This window comes from Athene cunicularia (assembly GCF_003259725.1).
Source record: "Athene cunicularia isolate RWA chromosome 7 unlocalized genomic scaffold, athCun1 chr7_part1, whole genome shotgun sequence".
NCBI classification, from domain to species: Eukaryota; Metazoa; Chordata; class Aves; order Strigiformes; family Strigidae; genus Athene; species Athene cunicularia.
The window spans coordinates 30,547,606-30,568,345 of NW_020799107.1; the positions used below are offsets into that span (position 1 = coordinate 30,547,606).

Below are 20,740 nucleotides of genomic sequence, written 5' to 3' on the forward strand. Positions count from 1 at the left end.
GCTGAGGGGTTTTTTGGACTGTGGCAGTGCATTCTAGCATTGCTATCACGGGCATTGCATTTAAATGCCTGATTATTGGATTAATTATACCAGTATAGTTAAATTAATATAGACACAATTACTCTGTCAACACTCTAGTCTAGAAGAATCCTGATCATTTTTTTTTTTAATTCCCAGGCAATATAACTTATACTGGTAATATATGTCAATGAAATATGTATTTTGTGTATGTGTGTGTACATATAAAGAATAGTAAATATAAATTAATTAGTTATCAATTTAAACCAGTGTTACTTCCCCTGCTCCTGCCAAAGTCAGAATCCATTGGCATGAAAATGCAAAAGCAGGGACAATACATTTTGTCATTATTGGCTGATGGTTCCAAATGATCTAAAAGCTACTTACAAAGGAAATTGTTTTCTTTTCCTGACTGTCATTCAGTCAAACCTTTCTTTGCCAGTGGGGCAGGAAATCATGTAAGGGCTGCAGGTATTAATCCAAACACCACGTGCATAAGGCTAGCACAGGAGAAAACAGGTGGCTGAATCTGGGAATGAAACAGGTATCTAAAACCTACAGGAAAATTGACAGAAAGGCTGACATCACCTAACTGTCACATATCTGCATTTGTCCTCTGAGATGTTACAAAATTCAAGATAGGAAATGGCTGTTTTATTATTCAAAAGACCGTGGGCTTTTGCTATAAACAAATTGTACAAACAATGTTTTGCCTCGCGATGATTCATACATTTAGGCTTTAAAGAGTTATTGTTGTCAAGACCTACTCTAAAACAAAATTATTCTTTAAAATAATTGCTAATAGAGGTTGACATGTATGAGAGAGAATTTGCTGTTTTGAAAATAAACTTATTTTTCAGGAAGAAAAATGGATGCTCTTGTTACTCAAAACAGTTTATTGGTCTATAGCCAGTGAATGCAGGAGGTAAATTAGCAGGAAACAGAAAACACTAAAAAAAGATATGCAAGGGGGCCTAAATCTGTCTCAGCTGCTGAATCACACTGTCTCCTCCTGACTGTTAATAAATCAAGTATATATGTAAATATATCCTGTGAAAGAAGATATTTAACCACACATGGTAAGATCAGCCTCCTACATTTTCTAAAGTAGTTCTGAAGGAGAGAAAAGAGAGATAATTGTATACTTTATAGGTAATTGTATACTTTATTCCCTAATTTTTTTAATCAAAGAACAAGCAATCTCCAGCTCAGAAGCAATATAATTAGCACAAGGATGTAATTATGGGGAAAGAGATTTCTGTGCCATACAGGAGACCAATTCAGAGTTAGTTATTCAAGAATTTTTCAGCTAATATTTTGTCTGAAAGAAACTGTTGTTTCAAAAGCAAGCTACATTTTTTTGAAGGGAGGGTTAATCCTTTGCCTGCCTAGACACAGTTCTGAAACGGTCAACATGGCCCAGTTACACTCTGACAGCGAAGGAAATCAGACTCACTGGTCCGTAGTTCCCAGGTCCCTTTCCAGAATCCTTTCTGCAGGTTAATTTTTTTTTTTTTTTTCCAAAATGGCTAGAGTGGCAGAGCTAATAGTAAATAAGATCAATGAACAGCATGGTCTGTTGGGAGAGAATCAAAAATGCAAGGAGGCAGTAGCTTAGTTGTAACCCCCGCACTGCTGTTTTGATTCATTTTTTGCTTATTTTGTATTTAAAATATAAATACTCATGAAGTATTTATTTAAGTGGGATGATATAAAATATAAATACTCATAACGTGTTATCACACATCACCCAAAAAAAATTTTGAGTATGTTTAAGTTACTTTAAAAAAGCAATTGTACGTATCCCTAGAGTAAGGTGAAAATTCAATTTCCTTCAAGTGAAATCTTTAGCTGATTAAAATAATTTATGTACCACAAGCCATGAATCATTAACACCCTACCGTGTATGTTTACAGAGTATTTCAAACTGTCCTGTGCTTGCAGATAAAAACTGGTAGAGATTTGTAGGGCACTGTGAAGTCTCTGCCATTGCTTTGGCCTCACTTGTTTGCAGAGTAGATCCCCGTGGCTTTCTGGAGATTCACAAGCTTGAGTCTTGTCAGGTAGAGGCGCATCTCTTTAAACATACCTTTAAACTCAGCAACAGCCAGGTGCTACACACCTGAGCCAGCAGAGCAATGGCAGTGAGGTCTTCTGAGGATACAGAGGGGGAGATTCGCCTTGTGCTGAGCTCCAGCAGGGCCAGAGGACGGCAGTAAGCAGTAGGCTTTGTTTTACACATGCGATGCTCCCCCAGCATTACTGAGTGGCAGGAAATGCACTACAGTGGCAAATTACATCTACAGGGAGTACGTATGAGTGATGGAAGCGATTCCTGCTCAAGGCAGGGAGGCATTTTCTGCAACGTGCTTGCTGTAGAGATGAAATTGTTTACCAGGCATAGGCAGTGAGGACAGATGTGACTTAACCAACACTATATAAATTGGTGCCATATCCCCACTCTGTAGTAACCTCTGACTGACACCTAATTTATTATATGCGCCACCCTAACTCTCTATTATTGCTTACTATCCACACACACATTAACTCTTCCACCAGACACACCCATTTCAGCTGAGGTATCTATAAAAGAGGCTAATGGTACCACAGACTGTTCTAGTGTTCGGGGGTTTTCTTCCATTTTCCAGTGACCCTCTTATTTCAATACTCTTTCACAGTTGCCCTCATGTGGGGTCACTCATATCCTCTGTCTATGTCTACAACATTCCCTGAAAAAGTATAAAAGCATGAGCATCAACTTCACACTTACCATCGGTTATCAGTGCTCTGCTTGTAAGGACCTTTCCCAGCATAAATTTGATTACTGCCAAGACAGTGCAAAGTATTCCACTTAAAACGGAGACACTATACAGAAAGTCATCCTGAAAGAAAAGATGTCAGACATTAGTATATCTTCTGGTCATGTCCCATATACTAAATGACAAACAGTACTAGTTACTGTGCAATTATTTGTGCCACTAAAGTATACAACCTGAGAAAAAATTTCCAGAGTTACGACGTTCACAACAGCTGGTGCTTATTTTGCTTATACTGTTGTAATTGCCTTTGCAAGTATAATTAATAACAGTTCAAAGCCACAAATTTTGAATTGACCCAAACTCCTCAGAATCAGGTTTTAATCCTGCAGGGCTGGCTGCAGACTGCCTAGCAATCCAGTGTCTAATGCAATCAGTAATGAAGTCCCTGCATGCAGGATAAAGGCTTGAGAGCAGAATTTCACTTACCAGACCTTTGTTGATTTTTGGTATGAGAAATAACCATTTAATATTGTTTCTGATTGTTGCTTGCTTTGGTTTTGTCTGGTTTCCTTCTTCTACAGTAAAGTCTGGTTCAAGCTACGTCCTAAGAGTTTTAATACTGATGTGAGTCAGGTTTAGCTCTTTCTCAGAAAATAAACTTTCCATGGACTTGCATTTCACAGCTACAAAAATATCCACATTGTTTAACTGGAATGTGTAACACAGGCTCCATAGGCTCCCTCAACAAAAAGCTATGTGTCTATGTAGGGCAAATACGAGTAACTAATTACTATTTAACACACATTCTCTAAAAGGTCATCTGGAGGCACCTACCACTTTCTGCTGACTATTCTGTGTTTGGTTGGGGTGGGAGGAAACACTCCTGGGCACTGAAACTCCGGCACTGCATCAAAGTGCCTACAGGGAGGCTCCTTCTCCCTGCTGAGGTACATCAGCCCAGGGGCTGTGCAGAAAAACCCAAGCGAGCTCTTAGCATGCTTGCCTGCCATGTAACCAAAGAGTTTTGAAACAGATTAATTTATTACTCTTAATAGCAGCTTTCATTTCAGCTGTTGCAACATCAGTACAAATGAAGGAAATAGCAAGTTGGGGTGGGGTGGGGGGTGGTGTTTGGAGTTTTTTTAATCTGCAGGTCTAAGTGGGCCAGTGCCACTGGGACCCTGTTACTGATTAAAACACTCTGGCAATAGTCCCCGTTGATGGTAAACACTGTCATGATGATTCATCATCAGCTCCATCCATTTTCATTATTTTAGCAGCAATTCAAAACCCAAAGAAATCAAAAAATGGTTTTGAAAGCTGCTTAGGAAGATACTAGGAATTAGATTACTGGTATAATGTACTCACATCCCTAAATAAATCATCCAATATATTTTTATACTATTTTTTATGTCATATAATTTTCCAAGGTCTACTTCAGCCATGAGCTCATTCTCTCTAGTCCTGGTACAATACTGAATATTAAGACAAATGGCACTGAGGGAAAGAGAGTAAAATAGACACGTTGAGGTCACAGAACTCAAGCACTGGGGTAGGATAATAAGAATTTGTAAAATTATTCTAACAAAGCGACTGGAAAATACCTAGGCAATTTTGGAGTGCTAGGAAAGGACTAAGGAAGGACTGGGAATATTTAATTGCTGTCAGGCTAGCAAGGAAAATTGTAAACTTTCAGAAGATCTGAAATAACAAAAAGGGTCCAAAAGTCTGGATAAGCTTTGCAAAAAACACTCAAAATTTGAGTTCCTTGACAGTTCATGCCTCTAAATTTTGTGCATCTTTCCCTAAAATGTATATTTAGCATGTCCAAAAACTTGATTTTGATAGCCTGACAAATTCTGATTGGTCTTGAGATTTTAATCTAACCCCATCTAATAATTTATTAGATAGTTTACCTAATATTTAATATACAGCACCTGTATAAGACTTCAGAATAATCTAAAGCAGAATGATATGCTCCATCAACATAGTTATCTCTATCCCAACCTGCCAATTAGCAGCCCAAGTGCCATTCCCACACTATCATAGAAAACATGAGCTTCCCATAGATGTGCGACTTTGTCTCTTAACTTTAATCATTTGTAACAGTAAGCGTGGCAAACCAACCTGCTTGTGATGTCCTCAAGAGCATGGAGGCCCCTCACTCACTAAATGGTGAGCAAGATGCGGATGAAAAGAGCAATGCAAAAGGATGCACCAACCTGACGTGCTCGCAGCTGTGCACAGGCCCTGGCTTTTCACAAGCAACATGTGTCAGGTGAGTGCTCAGTAGAATAATCAGCAGTTCCACAGTGTTTCTCTTGCATCTCACTTACCAATGTTCAATGACTACACGAGTTCTCTTCTTTCATCATCACCCCACAGACCCTGCAAAAATGTGCTGATGGCTCCCAGGCATCCCTAACTCCTGTCTTCGTCTTCATCCTCAGCAAAACACAAGCTTTGCCATTAACACAGGACTGAATGGTGTAGACTACGGGGAGGTGACAGCATAAATTACCTTGCTATCAAAAGTTATGTTACTGTCAGCCTTGGGCTGACAAAATGCAGTTTTCCTGCACCTATGAAATTCTTGGGGATGGACCTGCAAACAATTACAAATTCACATAGTCTGGAAAAAAACTATGAATATCAATCCAAAATATTTTGAAAATTATTGATGTAGAGGTTCAAAAGCCCAATTATTAATTCAGAATCTTGAAAATGCCATGCTTTATTCCTTGTGCAAGGTTTTATCCTCTGCGTGGCACATTATTTTGAGCTGGTCGGTTTTCTTCTTGTCATGGCATGTACCATAGATTTTTGGGGTGAATTCAGGTTTTTTTCCTGGATGTGTCACTAAACTCATGGTATGTGGAAATGCACCTTGCCATTTCTTTCAGCTGTACAGCTACGATCAAAATTAGTCTAGCTGCTTTACTAGAATACAAGAACGACTTACATGTGATACAGGTTTCTGAATCAACTCAAAGTGAATTAATGAACAGACTTATAGAGAATTTAGGAACTAGAAAAATCCTTATAAGTTTAGTGCTTTTTTTATTGAATAACAGAAGACAAGCTCATTTTGTTGGTAACACTAATCTAATAACCCCTGATGACGCAGACCTGACAAATCAAAGCTCCTTTGTTATCACACTGAACACAGAAAGGGAAGAAATTAAAAAACCCTGCTCTTAATGTAAACGTCTCGGTAGTTTCGTGCTTTAGACTGTGCCAAACAGCTTTTCAGAAGATGATATTCCCTTTTTCAGCTCTAAACCCCTAAAACTAAATCATATCCCAAATCACTCTCCAGTTGTGTGCAGCTTTTCGCAACAGCCACAGGGAGGCGGCAGATACCGCAGCAACTCAGCGCACGGTGCATGAATACAAAACCGAAGAGGAAAACAACAAAAAAACCCAACTATTAAACTGCCTTTCCTCAGTACTTTGCTACGCTTTCTGGGTGTCCAGGCACCCAAGAGTTTGAAGAAGAAGAGTGAGGCTACCTGCCACTAACGAGAAGGTTTTACAGGAGTTAAGAGATCAAGCCCACATACGTGCCAAAGCCACAACAGGAGAGAAACAGCCCAAAACACTGCCTTGGCACTACTTCACTACAAGGATCAGCAGCTGGGACCAGCTGAGGAGAGCAGCTGGCTGCACTGGTACACTACAGGTCAGGACATGGTGGAAAGAAGCGCCTGCTAAGAGGGGTTCAACAAATTCCCTGAGGGAGGGCTGCTGTGGGCCAAGCACCTGGGCTGGAGCTGGGGCTGCGGGGGCAGCTGGCCGACGGACACACCATGGACACACACTTTGCTGCAGTGCTACGGGCTCCGAAGAGTTAAACACGTCATACTGTGGCTGTGAAATGATTCCCATTAAACTAACTCATCCTTTGGAGAAATGAAGAAAAGAGAAGCCATAATGGAGATCTAAATTAATAAAATAAGCCTGGCCATCTGGCACCATCTCCCTCCGGATCTTCCCGCAGCCCTGCCCTCTCGGTACCTCTTGCCTTCCCATCTGACAGTCATTAAGAGCACGAAGCACATCTAACCAGACTCACTGTACACATCCCTGGTGTTATTTTAATTAAGCAAGCAGCAAATTGTGACAGATGATAAAAATTTAAATCCTGATCATTTCCATATGATAAAGGCTTCTCAGCATGGTAAATAAAAGCTCTTTCCGTTTCCATTTCTTTTCATCATATTCCCTCATTACTATTACACTGTACATGAGACCATAATTAAAGGATGCATATATCTTATTAGATGGCTTCATGTATAAAACAGCACTGTACATAAAGCAAGGTGCCCATCCTGGACTGCCACCTCATTACACAGCACTCTAATAGGTATTATGTTCCTATTTAAAATTTATTTTATGCAAGATTTTATGCTGTGACAGTTTCCCAAAAGAAAGCTTTCCTAGGATGCTCTTTGTTTGGCCCTAGAAAAGGAATAATAGAGGTCAGCAGGAAGCTTTCCTACATTTTATCCAAATGCACCGTCCCCACCAGCACAGCTGAAAAGATGGGTCTTCAAAATGTGACGAGTTCTGTCCCCACTTTCAAGGATTTCACCAAAAGCAGTAGTAAACTTATGTCTTAAGGAAAATTTGTTGTTGATGATGATGTGACTTTGATCTCTTTCTGAATCAACTGTAGAGCTAAAAAAAAAAAAAAAGCCACAGGGGATGCTTCAGAGCTTGGCTTATTAGGTGGAGATGTTGGCTGATTTGCGATCCTAATCTTTTCCTAGAATGCATCTCACTAATTCTGACCCTAAAACTTTGCCCTGATTTCATATATTACTTACACCAACTCCCCTCCACCCCCTCTCCTTTACAGTCCTGTCACTTCCACTTCTGGGATGTAAACATGTTCTCACTTCCCCTGAAGTGCACAGCGTTGATTCATCAGTATGGGAGGAAGAAGGCATGTTCAGTGTTCCTCCCCAGTGGTCACAACACATACAATATTATGACTAAAATCAACATACGATCCTCCTCTCCAGCCCTCCTTGATAGCTCATGCCAGCATGACCTCAAAACAAGCTTCTCCCGCCCTACAGCAGCTGCAGGTTTCTTTCCACTCTTCTGCCCTCTTTTTAGCTTCCTCTGGGAACTGGCCAAAGGCTGAACCACTTCCCCACTCCTGCAGGAGCTGGGAATTACTGATACCACCTTCTCCATGCCACTTTTCCCCTTCCCAGTGAAACCAGTGTCTCATGGTATTGCACCTCTTCTCAGCTGAGCCTTGCTCATCTCACCTGAGGAGGTAGGGATGTGTTTCTGGAACGCTACAGAGGTTGCTGACAGAAGTGATGTCGTGGCTAGCCCAAACTGAGCTGAGTTTGTGTTGTTAAATATTAATTTTGCCCACCTCAGCAACTCACCATCTGCCTCACAGGTCCTGACAATGACTCTTCTTCAGTCCAGGTGAATGGTCACTGTCCTCCCCAGCACCCATCAGGGCCTGCTACGACCCTGATCCCCATCCCCACCTCCACACACTTCCCACTGCCTCCCACTCCTCCAGGTCCCTCAGCAGCTCTTGCATCATCTGGGCCTGGATCACTAAAAGCCACTCTGTGTAGCACGTTACTTAATCATAAAGGACTGGTTTCCCCCTCCCTCTCCTCCTTAAGAATTCTCTTTATATAGGTAGGAATGGAGATGTTTCTAATACAAACACTATTTAAAAAAAAAAAAAAAAGTCCAAATCTCTATCACGCTTTCTCCAAAGTAATAAATAGTTTATGTAATCCGTCTAGAGGGAGCTTCTGGGAAGCCAGAGGGTCTCTCTCACCAGCTAACTTCAAAAGGGACAGGAGTTTTAATTGCTCTTCACTGTCAGAAAACAAACTGACAGCCCAGTGTCTGACTCAAGTAGGAGACAGTCTCTTCACATGGAGATATAAAGACCTATTATTAGTCCCTCCCAAAAAAAAAATATTGGGAATGTTTAAACTTGTGTATTTGGTGCTGAAGCACTGTGACAAAGCAATTCCACAGTGCAGAACAATTCTTCAAGAAACAGATAACAAAGACAGGGTGTGCTGAATGCCATGATGGGGGCACCAGGGCTGGGAACCAAGGGACTGTGAACTCCAGAGAACTATCTTAGGTGACCTCAGGACTCCTGCAAAGAGTCTGCTTGAAACTCTAAGATTACTAGTGCTTCCCATTTTCATCCACATTTTTTTAGCATCAAACAGCTATAAAACATAATTTAAAATGCTATTTGTCCACCCTTGGAAGTGTCTCTCTGGTATGACTGCCATTTCTCCAGTTAGCAGGGGATTGAGACCAGCAAGACACTTCACATAACCTACCAAGTGGCTAGCAGTTGCCAGCTTTCATCTTATCACTGTGTGGTAAATTCTGAAAACAAGACTTTCCACCAATCACTTGAGCAAAGACTAAAGTGTAGTTGACATGTTTTTCCTAACCCTGCCTTACTATCTTGTTCAAGTATCCACAACATTCCCACCAACCTGTAAGAAGCACATGTATTTTAGGGTTAAATTAATTGTTTAAGGCCAAACACCAAACCATCCATAATAGGGAACAATTATAAAACAGGATTCTAACGTATAATTAATTTATATGGTACCCTGATTTGAAATGGTAAGAAATAAATTTTATATATATATATGAGAGATTAGAAATGTATAGGTAAGTATGTATGAGGACATATATTATGTATATATAGACACATGTATTATTTGTTCTGTTGCTATTGACCTATCATTCAACTATTGACATTGTTAAATATATTTATGATGTATTTGTTATAAATGATTAAATTAGTAAATAAATTAGAACTCATAAAGCTACACTGTGCGACCCCTAGCTTCCCATTTCAACTGTAATCAATAATATATGCTAGAATTACACACGGCCTAATATTTCAAGTGATTTCACTTATAAAAGCATTGGAGGCGCCACATCAGATATGCTGCGTACCTTCTGTAAACAAACTGATTATATTTTTCCTTCTTTGTTCTGCAGAAAATGTCAGAAATATGGCATGATGCTTGCTTACTCTTGCAAAAAAGTGTCCTTTGCCATACTAATGAGGACAAATGCCAAACTGCATTGACATTACATGTGTTATACTATTACCTAGGGAAATGCAAGCAGTAACTGAATAGTAAATGGATATTGATTTACAACCCCAGGTGAAATTAAAACAGTCATTCTCAGTGTGGCTGGGTTGGGGCTTTTTTAGCCTTCTTTAATAAACAAGCAAAGTTTTGCAAATTCTTTGTGGCAATAGAAAAAATAAAATACACCATTTACACTAAAATTGTATTTATAGCCAAGAATATATAGTAATCGACACAAAGAAGGTAAAAGGGCAAATGAAAAAGGATTTTTATCAGGGACATGACAAGTATTAACACCAGCAAATGCAAACACAAAACAATGCTTGAAACCTATGCTTAATTTGAGTTTTAAACTCCTTTCCCAATATATTAACAAAACATTTTTTAAAAAATCACTAAAATTTACACAGAAATCCAAAAATGATGTCATCAACAATATACAATATCACTATTCCTCCTAATTTGTAATGAAATGTAACCAAATCCTCAGGGTCAGCACTGGCTGTGGATATAGTGCTCTGAAACTTCAATAAAGGAATGGTAATTCCTTTTCCTAGTGGGAATTATCTTATTATGGCTAACATAGGTTGGAGAACAAATGCTGCAAGTAACAATAGGGGAAATATTCTGCATCTGATAGCTCGGGGGAAAATATAGTAAATCACTTCTGAGCCGCCAAGAACTGATTCTATTTTAGGTTCAACACTCAACATTGTAGAAAAAAACCCTCAAATTACATGATTTAAGAAATATTCATTTAAAATTAAGTGGAAAGGTAAATGGAATTAAGGTTTTCTATTCCAAATGTCTAATACTGATTAGATTTCTAAGTCAGGTGTATTGAACAACAGCTAAAATTATCAGAAGTCTTAATTCCAGACACCCGAGAAAGAAGAGCAGCTGCCTACTTCTTCTAACACTTCCAGCAAGTGCATTAGGAACAAAGAAATGAGAAGCAAGGGGAGAGGGGAAAAAAAAGAAAAAGGAGAAAGATCTGATCAATGAAAAATATTTCCTTAGGGGTCAAGAATATGAAACTGAAATAACAACTGCAGCATGTCACGCTGAAGCAAACCCTCAAAGAATAAAGATTCACAAAGAAATTCACAGCTATATAAAAAAATAGAAGAAATCAGAAAGAAGTGGGATTTGTAGCAGTAACGTTCCCACACATTAATGGCACATCTCTCTTCCCTGTAAAAAAAATCGTTTTCTTTAGATTTTGTGATCTTTCCATATTTTTTTCAAGTTTTCCAGGTGTACAATAAAATGTTCACAGCTACTCCTCATTGCAAACAGATGCATAGCGTTTGGACAAATCGACTGTACAGCACATGCATAGAAAATCAAAGACAGTGCCACTTAAAAATTCTGGGAAGGGCTGGGGGCACTGTAAGGGCTCTACAGCACATGTACACCTGCTTTTTACAGCATCCTAGATATATGATAAAAGTAAGAGAGAAACAGTAAGATCTCCTTCAAAACCAACATGTTCCAGGAGAAGTGGAAAATGTCATCACATCTCTAAATTTACAAAATAAGCAAGCCTTAATTAAAAATATTTTCAGGCAAATGAGAATGGAGGTCACAGCCTGATAAAGTGATTTGCACGTATGTGTTGATGCATGCAGAAGCTGCGTCTACATACACACCCCCACACAAATTTGCCTCCAAAGGAAAATTAAGCATCTCTGCAAACTCAAGTTAAATTTACATGACAGACAGATCCTCTCTGGAAGGGACATGAAAGCTTTATTCTCATCATTTACTCCTTGGTCCTAAAAATCAAGAGACCCATATACTTTCAGTGAGCATCAGAAAATGTAATATCCAAAGCTTAAAAGAGATGTGGGAGGAAAAAATCCATTACGCTTCTCACTGCATATATTCAGTATGGGCAGTTTCCAGACTTTTTGGACAAACAGCTCCCTTCAGTTGCAGTATTTCTCCGCCATCTACCTTATCATCAACCCTGTAATTCATGACTTCATGAGTTAATTCATTTAAAAACACAGTAAGCAATACAGTTCTATGGATCAGCTGTTGCAAAATACTGCTCTACATCAGGAAGACTGAAAATGCTAGCACAAGGGTATTTTGAACCCTGAGGATTAATACGTATCTTAATTACTTGAAAAGAAACTTTTCCCCATGATAGTAAGAAGTCTATAGTTAATACAAATACAGAATTATATAGTAAGTGTATAATTAGTTCACTGGCCAACTCTCCTGACACAGAATGTCATTTTTCAGGGCAGGCTTCTTTTTATATTATAATTAATATGAAGTACTGTGCACAGGGAAAACCCTAAGTTTATCTAAAAATGACAATTTCTGAACTTACTGTTAACTGCAGGAGATGGAATCTACAGTTGAAAGTTCTGTAAAAATATCAATTCAGCGCTCAATAGTAATTTGCAAAAATGAACATATACCTGGTGACCCCTATGCCTTGAATCCTGTTGGATTTTCAGGCTTCCTCATCTAAAAATGGAGATAAAACTAAAAAGAAAGGTATCAAGAAAGTCAGTGATAACCAAAGGTCATAACCCAGTACAGCTACAGTTGCTGTTGCATATAGAAAACACACACGCTACGAGGAGTCAGAATTCCAGACATCACTTATCATTAAACTTAGCCATATTTTAAACCAATTAATCTACCTAGTCATCCATATCCTGCCTTATAGGCTATTTCGAAGTTAACTACAATCCTTGGCATATCAAGCAAGGGAACCAAAAGGAGAAATACCCTTCCATTTCCCAAGGTTTCGAAGCATTCAAAAGAATTACAAAAAAATATTCCCTGTGCTGAAAGCATGTGTAGTGACATACACTACCTATTATTTATTTTTACTTAACACATAGAAAGAGGTAAACCAAACAAAAAGCAGAAAAGAAAGGCAGAAGCACTAATAAGAAATGCAGGAACTCAGGAGCTCTGACTGTCCTCTCTTCTATGCCAGTGCAGATCAGGAGTGATGTCAGTCACAGTGTTTCAGCAAAATTACATTCGGCATGGAATAAAAGAGAATTCAAGTAGGTGACTGAAAAGTGCCTGACTGAGCTAAACCTGAGCTCCTGTTCTGTAAATTAAGCAGCATCTCTCTGTAGTCTAACAAGAAATCGTGGACATTTAAGCCCTTTACAGGATGGGCCAGTGGAGCTGGAAGTGCCATTAATGTGTAAACCTGTCATTCTCCTTTTGGTTCTCCAAATCCTGGTGAGGATCATCAGACCTGTGGCTGAAATCATCATATGAAATTATGACAATACTGAAACCTCCTGTTTCTAAATGTCCACATAAGTAAAGGAAAATCTACATTCAAAACATTTGAAAAAGCATTTCAAATTAATTCTTAGTCATGTGAATTTTATATCCTTTCTTATTGGTAGTATTTTCATGAAAGCAACTCTGAGATCTACTTCAAGAACAACAAAATCTCTACATTAAAGATCTCGTTAATTCTTTCCAAGAACCCCCCTTTCTTGCTACATACATATTAAGAATTATACAAAGTTCATTGTATTTCTTGTTGCATATAATGGATATATCTTATATGCAACAAGAAATACAATGAACTTTGTATAATTGGTCCAGAATTATTCAGAAGTGACTGACTATGCTTTTAGGATTTTAATTATACCACCTTACAATTAGCAAGCAGATACAGAATTGCTTGTTCTGTTTCATTTCTTAACTTGTCCATATCGTACTATTTTCTCCAAAACTTATATAAATTAAAATTAATTCAGAGAAATTATAACCGCTCGCAATTTTCAACACTGTCAAAGTTTCCCACAAATTAAGCTGTAAATAGAGACTGTATATTTCTGAGAACGATGCAGCCAGTCATGCTGCTCTGCACTAACATTACATTAATCTTGATCCCCCACGAACCTTAGAGCAATGCATTCTAAATCATTTCTGTCTTAGAATAGACAATAGTAGCTTTGTGTTCAGCATGTGAAGACAGTAACATTTTCTAGTTGGGTTTTAGACACATTCTCTCCCCTAAAATTGAAGTCACACATCTAAAATTTCACAAGACACTTTGAAAAGTACCCACATCTTCAATGACCTTTGCTTCAAGAAAGACTAATAAAGACGTAAACTGTACAAAAAAAATCATGCAACTATGACTCACATGTGAAACTTATGTTGACGCATATATCCTCAATCTAGTGCACAGCTCTTCACCCTAGTTTTATACCAGTTTGGGACACCAGTGGAGTTACACTATCTTTCCTTGGTCTTAATGTTCTGTTCTTGCTCACACCATAAGGATACCTCCCTGGCATCAGAGTACCAACGTAATATGAAATCCCAGTAATACAGAAATCACCATCAGAAAATATTTCAGGTCACTTTTTTAATGCAGAACTGGTTACTTCTCTGCAAAAAGCCATTAGCAGAAAATACTGTTGTATTATTTTTCCATATATGTCCACACATTATAGCTAAATTACATGGCAAGATATTCCATAAAGTAGTATCATTAACACTTAGTTCATTGGTGGTCCGTCCAAGAAGTAGGAGACAGCACCCTAGATAAAAGAGTAGAGGCAGAAGTTTCTTGGCCTTACTGATTAAATTTGAGCAGATTTCCACTCTGCAAAGATGTTAATGATATCGCCTGGGCAGCTGCAGAATAGCTGAGAACATACTCGATCAGCAAAGACCCAAACAACTGGGAAGAAGGACTATTTCCGCTGAGACACAAAACAGCTAAGGGAGCATTACGCAAACAGAAAATCAGCATCAGATTCAGACACAGCTGGAGCAACTGAAAAGGCCTCTATTAAATAACATCCTTTACCCCAACTATTTTTAACGTAGCAACTCCTAGGTATAATACCTCACCAGCCTGCAGCACTGATGCTGTTCTCTCTGTCTCCCCATTTTTTAGTGTTATTCTTAGTCTACACAGAGATATTTCACCTGTCACACAACCCTTACTGAATCAGTTTCCCAGTGAGATGTACTGAAAGAAAGACTTTGAAATGAGAATCCTTGCCATGTCATTTAAGAGACACAGAACAGAAGCACCATCGTTTTTCATCCCTTGTTCTAACCTACTTTCCAGGCAGAATTGCAAGGTATGAAAATCCTTTACATGTGTACATGAGGCTTCTACCCTGCCACTAGTCAGCCAGTCAGTCCATGTCCTGCCGGATACATCTTTCAAACTGTTGATATTATTTGAGTGCCTAAATGAGTGAGAATAGTCAGCCTGATGTCACAGGAACAAAATTATTTATTTATCCTGATACCATGTCAAATATAAGCAGTATCCACCCTAACTTTTACCTACTTGATGCAGTGTTAGCACACCACAGTCTGAATCCAAGGCAGTCTGTGACAAAATGGATCTGCACAAATTATTCTTACAGGATACATGAAATGCAATGGGATCTTCTCTTGGGGATATCTTTCTGTCACTCTGATTTCATATTTCTTTCCTGCTGTAAATGCATTTCAAAAATTAAACATTAGGAAGTACAACATGTCTATAAGTTGTAAATAACTTTGATGCTGCAAATAGGAGACATTAATCCCCATGAAGAGACAAAGTCCTCACCTGTAGACAGTACCTGTAATGATGGAAGAGTGAGATAAGATGACACAACTTTTAAACTTTTTTCCCTACTGCTGGAATTATTAGGGCATTTGCCCACAATGAAGTAGACTGAGACATCCAAATTAACCTGACCTACACTACCACAAATTCACCAGATGGGTGTTTTAATTATTCTTGCAGCCTCCCTTCTTACTTTACTTCCACTTCACAGAGTCAAGACTATGTATTTTCTCACTAACTATGGAGTCAGACTGTAGCCAGATGCACTGTTTGGGTATTTAGTTAAGAGGCTGTCCTTTAGCTGGCCATCACTGCAGGGTCTCCCTTCACCCTGATCAGGATCTCCTTCAGCCGTACTGGCACAATGGCATCTATGTTCACTACCTAACCTGGTTCTGTCACAATGTTTTGGTTGAGTATAAGAACTGACTATTAAAAGTCTTTAAGTTTACCTAGATCATTTTGACAGAACCAGGCTGGTAAACAACTACACGTCTTGTTATTCTGGCAGAGCCAAAGAGGCAGTAAATTATGAAGACTGGAAAAGAGAAAAAGCAAAATGCAAAGAGAACATGAATCAGCTGAGGTCAAACAACACACCTGGCTGCAATTCAGTAATGCATTAGTTCACATGTTTTTGCTACACTAGTCATCTTTGCCCAAATTTTGCTAAACTACTGAAAAGTTTCTGTAGTTGCCCAGCTTCTTGGAAGTTTCTACAAGAGCACCGGACCAACTAGGTCATCTGCACTGCTAACAGTGGGTAACATGCTGATTTCATTTTGGCTTTTTTTTCCAGCTCTGCCTCCATCTCCTGGTTGAAAGGGAGGAGTTTAGGTTTCTCTCTAGCAATGCGTTGAGAATGCTTCTTGACAGGGTGAAGCCCTGATGCAAAAGTCTGCACACATTTACAAATAGACCAAACTTTATGAAGGCCAAATGCAAAAGGTCCAAGTCAGGTTCTATATACAATAACTGAACTGAAGCCTCATTTTGTTTGAGCACATTAGGAAGAATCTTCTGGGAGTGGAACCATTACCAAATGGCTCTCCCAGTGAGTAGCTGGTTTGGATGAGTAGAGCTCAGGGAAGTTAATAACCAGTACTGAAAAGAAGCAAGCAGGACAGGACAGAGCAGAGCTGAGAGAAAGGCCGCTGGGGAGAGCTGCTCTATAGGCCAGGTAGGGGCTGGCTTTCATAACCAAAAGAAAGCAGAGAGCGGGAAAAAAGCCCTTTGTGACGCTCCATGGTGAGCCAGTCAAAAAGCCAGCTCTTTCACCCAGCATGCTCCCCTCACCTGTTTCATTCCTGCTACTCGTACATGGCTCTGGAATTGGAGGCAAGAGCTGGAAAACAAAAAAATACAATCCAAAAAATACATTTCTTCCACATTAAAAATAAATACTGAAGCCATTGGAGTATTAAACTGTGGAAACATTCTCCTGATAAAATTCTACTACTTTCATTACGCCCAGAGAGACCCTCTCTCTGTAAGTGAAATCCTGCAGTCCTGTATAAAAGCTTTAAGTGATTATGCTGAGAAAGATTTGGCCCATAAAGGTAACCATGCAGAAGAGATGGGATCAAGCCTATAAAAGCTCATAAAGATTAGACTCCATCACATAAGGACAAAATACTGCTTGAAGACTAGGACCAGTACATGCAGCCAGGCAGAAAATGCACCTACTACAGCTTCACCGAGTGCAACAGGGCTTGTTGAAAGGAGACACTGGTCTTTCTCATTCTCACAGGCAGTGTAGGGAATAAAGAGAACATTTTAAAGAACATGAATCACCTTACCACTTCTGGAAGCACCTTCTTCGCAAGATCGTGGATGGCTTTGATCACAATACATATAGATGACAGGAGGAATATGACACCCAAGATAACACAAGCTCTGGGGGGAAGAGAAAATAAAAAAAAAAAAAAAAAGTCAATGTTAAGAACATATTTGGAGTTGTCAACTCTCCCACTGCTGAAGGATAACACACAACAGAATATTAATAAAACAACATCTTAAGGGGCTGAAGATAGAGACAAATTAAAGAAGAGAATGAAAAGAAATGTCCAATTCCTCTCCATTTCTTAAATAGTGTATTAGATGTGAGAAGACAGGGAAGACCAGATGATGTTTCAGAGTGAGACAGATAGACATGTGTCTCCTACTCCTGATGATTTATCATAGAGTACTCCAGAGGTCTATTTCTCTTTGCTTGTTTGTTTTGCCAGGATCTCACATTATATGTCATAATCTCACATCATAATCTGCAGGTTATGTGCATCACTTCCTAGGCTGTCCAAGGTGTCTGAATACCTAGATGAATGTCAGTCTGATCAGATTAGGTGCTGTGCAGAATTAGACTCTCTATTCCTGCTCTGCAGAATTGTCCACCCAGTCTTATAAAAAAGCAAATAAATGGGTTAATGAAGAGAAGATAAAGTAACAGAGAATAATTGAGAATAATTAAGTTTTGTATAGGACACAGGCACTAAAATCACACTGTGGACAATCCACATAATCCTACAGACAAGTCCTCAGTAAAGGGGCTGCCCTTCTACAGAGGTGCACAGACAACATGCAGCATCTTCCCTAGCAACATGCTTGATGACGTACTCATCTCAGGTAGATAAAACTCTGCCACACCAATTTAAGAGAGATGTTTAACTCCTCTGTAGTAAATTGCAACACAGTCTTCATTCTTGCTAAACTTAACCTGTTGTAAAAAGTAGGCAGAAAAGGCTTGTGACAGTCTGATTACACTAGTCCTTCCCCTAGACTCAAACACAAAACCAAAAATCTGGTCCATCATCTGTGATAGAGAAAGAAACTCACAGGATGGATTCTCTGTAATCCTGCAGTGAGAGGGGATCATTAAATAGTAATACAGATGGGAGGAAAGTTCATCTGCCAAAAAAAATGAGTAAAACTGAAAATTAGGGGGCTTTCCATTTTCTATTGCACATTTGCAAGCAGATCCCCATTCTTCAATAGATTATTTTCAGAGATTTTCAGTTTCACCCTGAATGGATCATCACAGAGAGATCTGTTCAGAGTCTCTTAACCTACTTTTGCTAAATTCAAAACTTTTCAGTACCACCTTTATGTATAACTTCTGTACTATTTAGCACTGCCATAACCTAAGAAGCTTATACTGCACAATCCTTCAAAATAGATTCTATTGTAATTATTTTCTTTTTTTGGATGAGGTACAGAAACATATACTAAAAGTTTTCTCATTTACCTGTAACAAATGCAGACATCAGGTAACTTGAACACAAAACTGGTCCACAAAAGTTGGCTGACTTGCCTAAGGCCATTTGCTGAGCCAGTGACAGGTTGACATAAGATACATATGCTTCATGCAACAATATGCTGACATTTCATCTGAAAGCAACACTGAAAGAAAAGCTTTTCTGTCATTCCCAGCAGGCTTCAGCCAACATAGCCACAAATATGTGAGTTGGGAACAATAGATTAAACTTCCTTGTGCTGATACGTATTGTTGCACACCAAGAGTATGGGAAGAAGACCAGGAAGCATCACCACTTTCCCTCAGCATACCGCCTATTCCCTGCACACATCTGAGGAAGACAGGCAAACATTCCCTAAGGACCTGACAGGAGCCTTGCACAAGTCTACTGTGTCCAGGGAACCAGAACTTGCCCTGACCACTGGCTGGATGCAGTTCTCACGTATGTTGGAAAGTTTGGGCTTCTTTCTGTAAATTCTCCAACCACTCAAGCCTAACAGCAAATATTTTGCACTTTGCCTACGCCAGCAGATAAGTAAAGACTTCAGCAACCTTGAGCTGCTTCTCTTATTCCCCAAATAAGTTTTACTGTTTCAAAAGAATTCCCATACACCTACTTAGCCAGAAAGAGCTAAAAATAGAAAGAAAAAAGGAAGATGTTAATAACAGTGACAAGGGTATTAATAGCAGACAGAAATGCAGTCTGAGGTTTGAATCAGCATTCAGTCATCATATTTAGCAAGCCTAGCTTCTCCTTTATATGCTGCCTTTTGGAATCCACAGCCATGCAAAATTAATGAGTAATGGCACGGTACTTTAAGTGCAAAAATACATGTTTCTTGTCTTCTTGAGTGTATCAATTTATCTGCAAAACCACTAGAACAAAATACTGCATAGTGTCTTCTTTCAATTTCATTTGCTAGAAAAATAATTTCTATGTAGACTGCAAATCATGCAAAATTTGACTACAAACACATAAAATAAGAAACCTCCAAAAATTGAGCTGAAATTTTAACTGTAGTACATAACAAATTGTAATTGGTTATTGTAAGCTTGCTTTATTTTCAAGCCATTAGACAGTGAAAAACTTTAATACAAGCCTGCTAACTTCCATCTGCTAACAATTACTCAACTGCTTTGCAACTAAATAGTGTTTCCAACTGCACATGAAGGGCATTAGTGCCAAGGTTGTTGGCAAATGCAATTTCATTAATAACATTCAATTAAATTAGATGAGCCAACTGCTATTTCTAAACAGGTTCACGTCAACTCAGAAGTACCCATAAAAATTAATGAGATGAGTTATACAGAAGTGAGGTTTGACTGATAACCTGGTGAAGATTTTACAGATACTCCTGGCTTGAATCACCATAGTTTAATAGATGCTCCTCAATCTCCAGGTCCCCAGTGATCACTGTCAGCAATTCAGACACTCTGGAGTAAACTAGTGGTCCACCTAATGCCCTCATATTCCAGAATATTGGTATCTTCTTGCTAAGACACAAGGGTACTCTATGTCCAGTAACACTCATGATGAACACCAGTACTGCTTACTTGCACCTCCAGCAACCACTGGAGATCATATACTTATTTTAAAGCCATTTCTATGTGAGTTAGTATAAGAGCTTCCCACTACATATTTACTACATCATTAGAGATATAATTGATCTATAACACAAAATAATTGATCACTACATTTTTGACAGGCAACAGAAAAGATCTAATGAAGAATGCATGATTCTGAAAATTCCCTCAGTTCCATGTAATATATTGTTTCTAAAAAGAAAGACTAACAGAGACAATTTAGTCAAAACATTTTGACACATAATGAAAAAGCATGATTTGATTTTCAGAATCAATAAGTTTTCTGGGATCTTTCAGAATGCAGTATAGTTTAAAGAATTATAGACTAATTCAGAAAGGACAAGGTGAGGGCCCCTCTCTGGTATTCAAGAAGTAATCAACTTCTAGGTCAACTATAGCTCAAACCTCCAAAGTTTTTTTTCTT

General features: G+C 38.8%; 1 protein-coding gene across 1 annotated transcript in view; it reads right to left on the bottom strand.

The window, feature by feature from the left end:
* TMEM163 (transmembrane protein 163) overlaps positions 1-20,740 on the bottom strand; it is a 100,752-nt gene that overhangs the window by 3,698 nt on the left and 76,314 nt on the right. Inside the window, exons 6-7 of the mRNA XM_026852516.1 lie at positions 17,282-17,378; positions 2,789-2,900 (exon numbers count right to left, since the gene is read on the bottom strand). Of these exons, the coding sequence (XP_026708317.1) occupies positions 2,789-2,900; positions 17,282-17,378 (209 nt within the window). The remainder of the gene's footprint in view (positions 1-2,788; positions 2,901-17,281; positions 17,379-20,740) is intronic.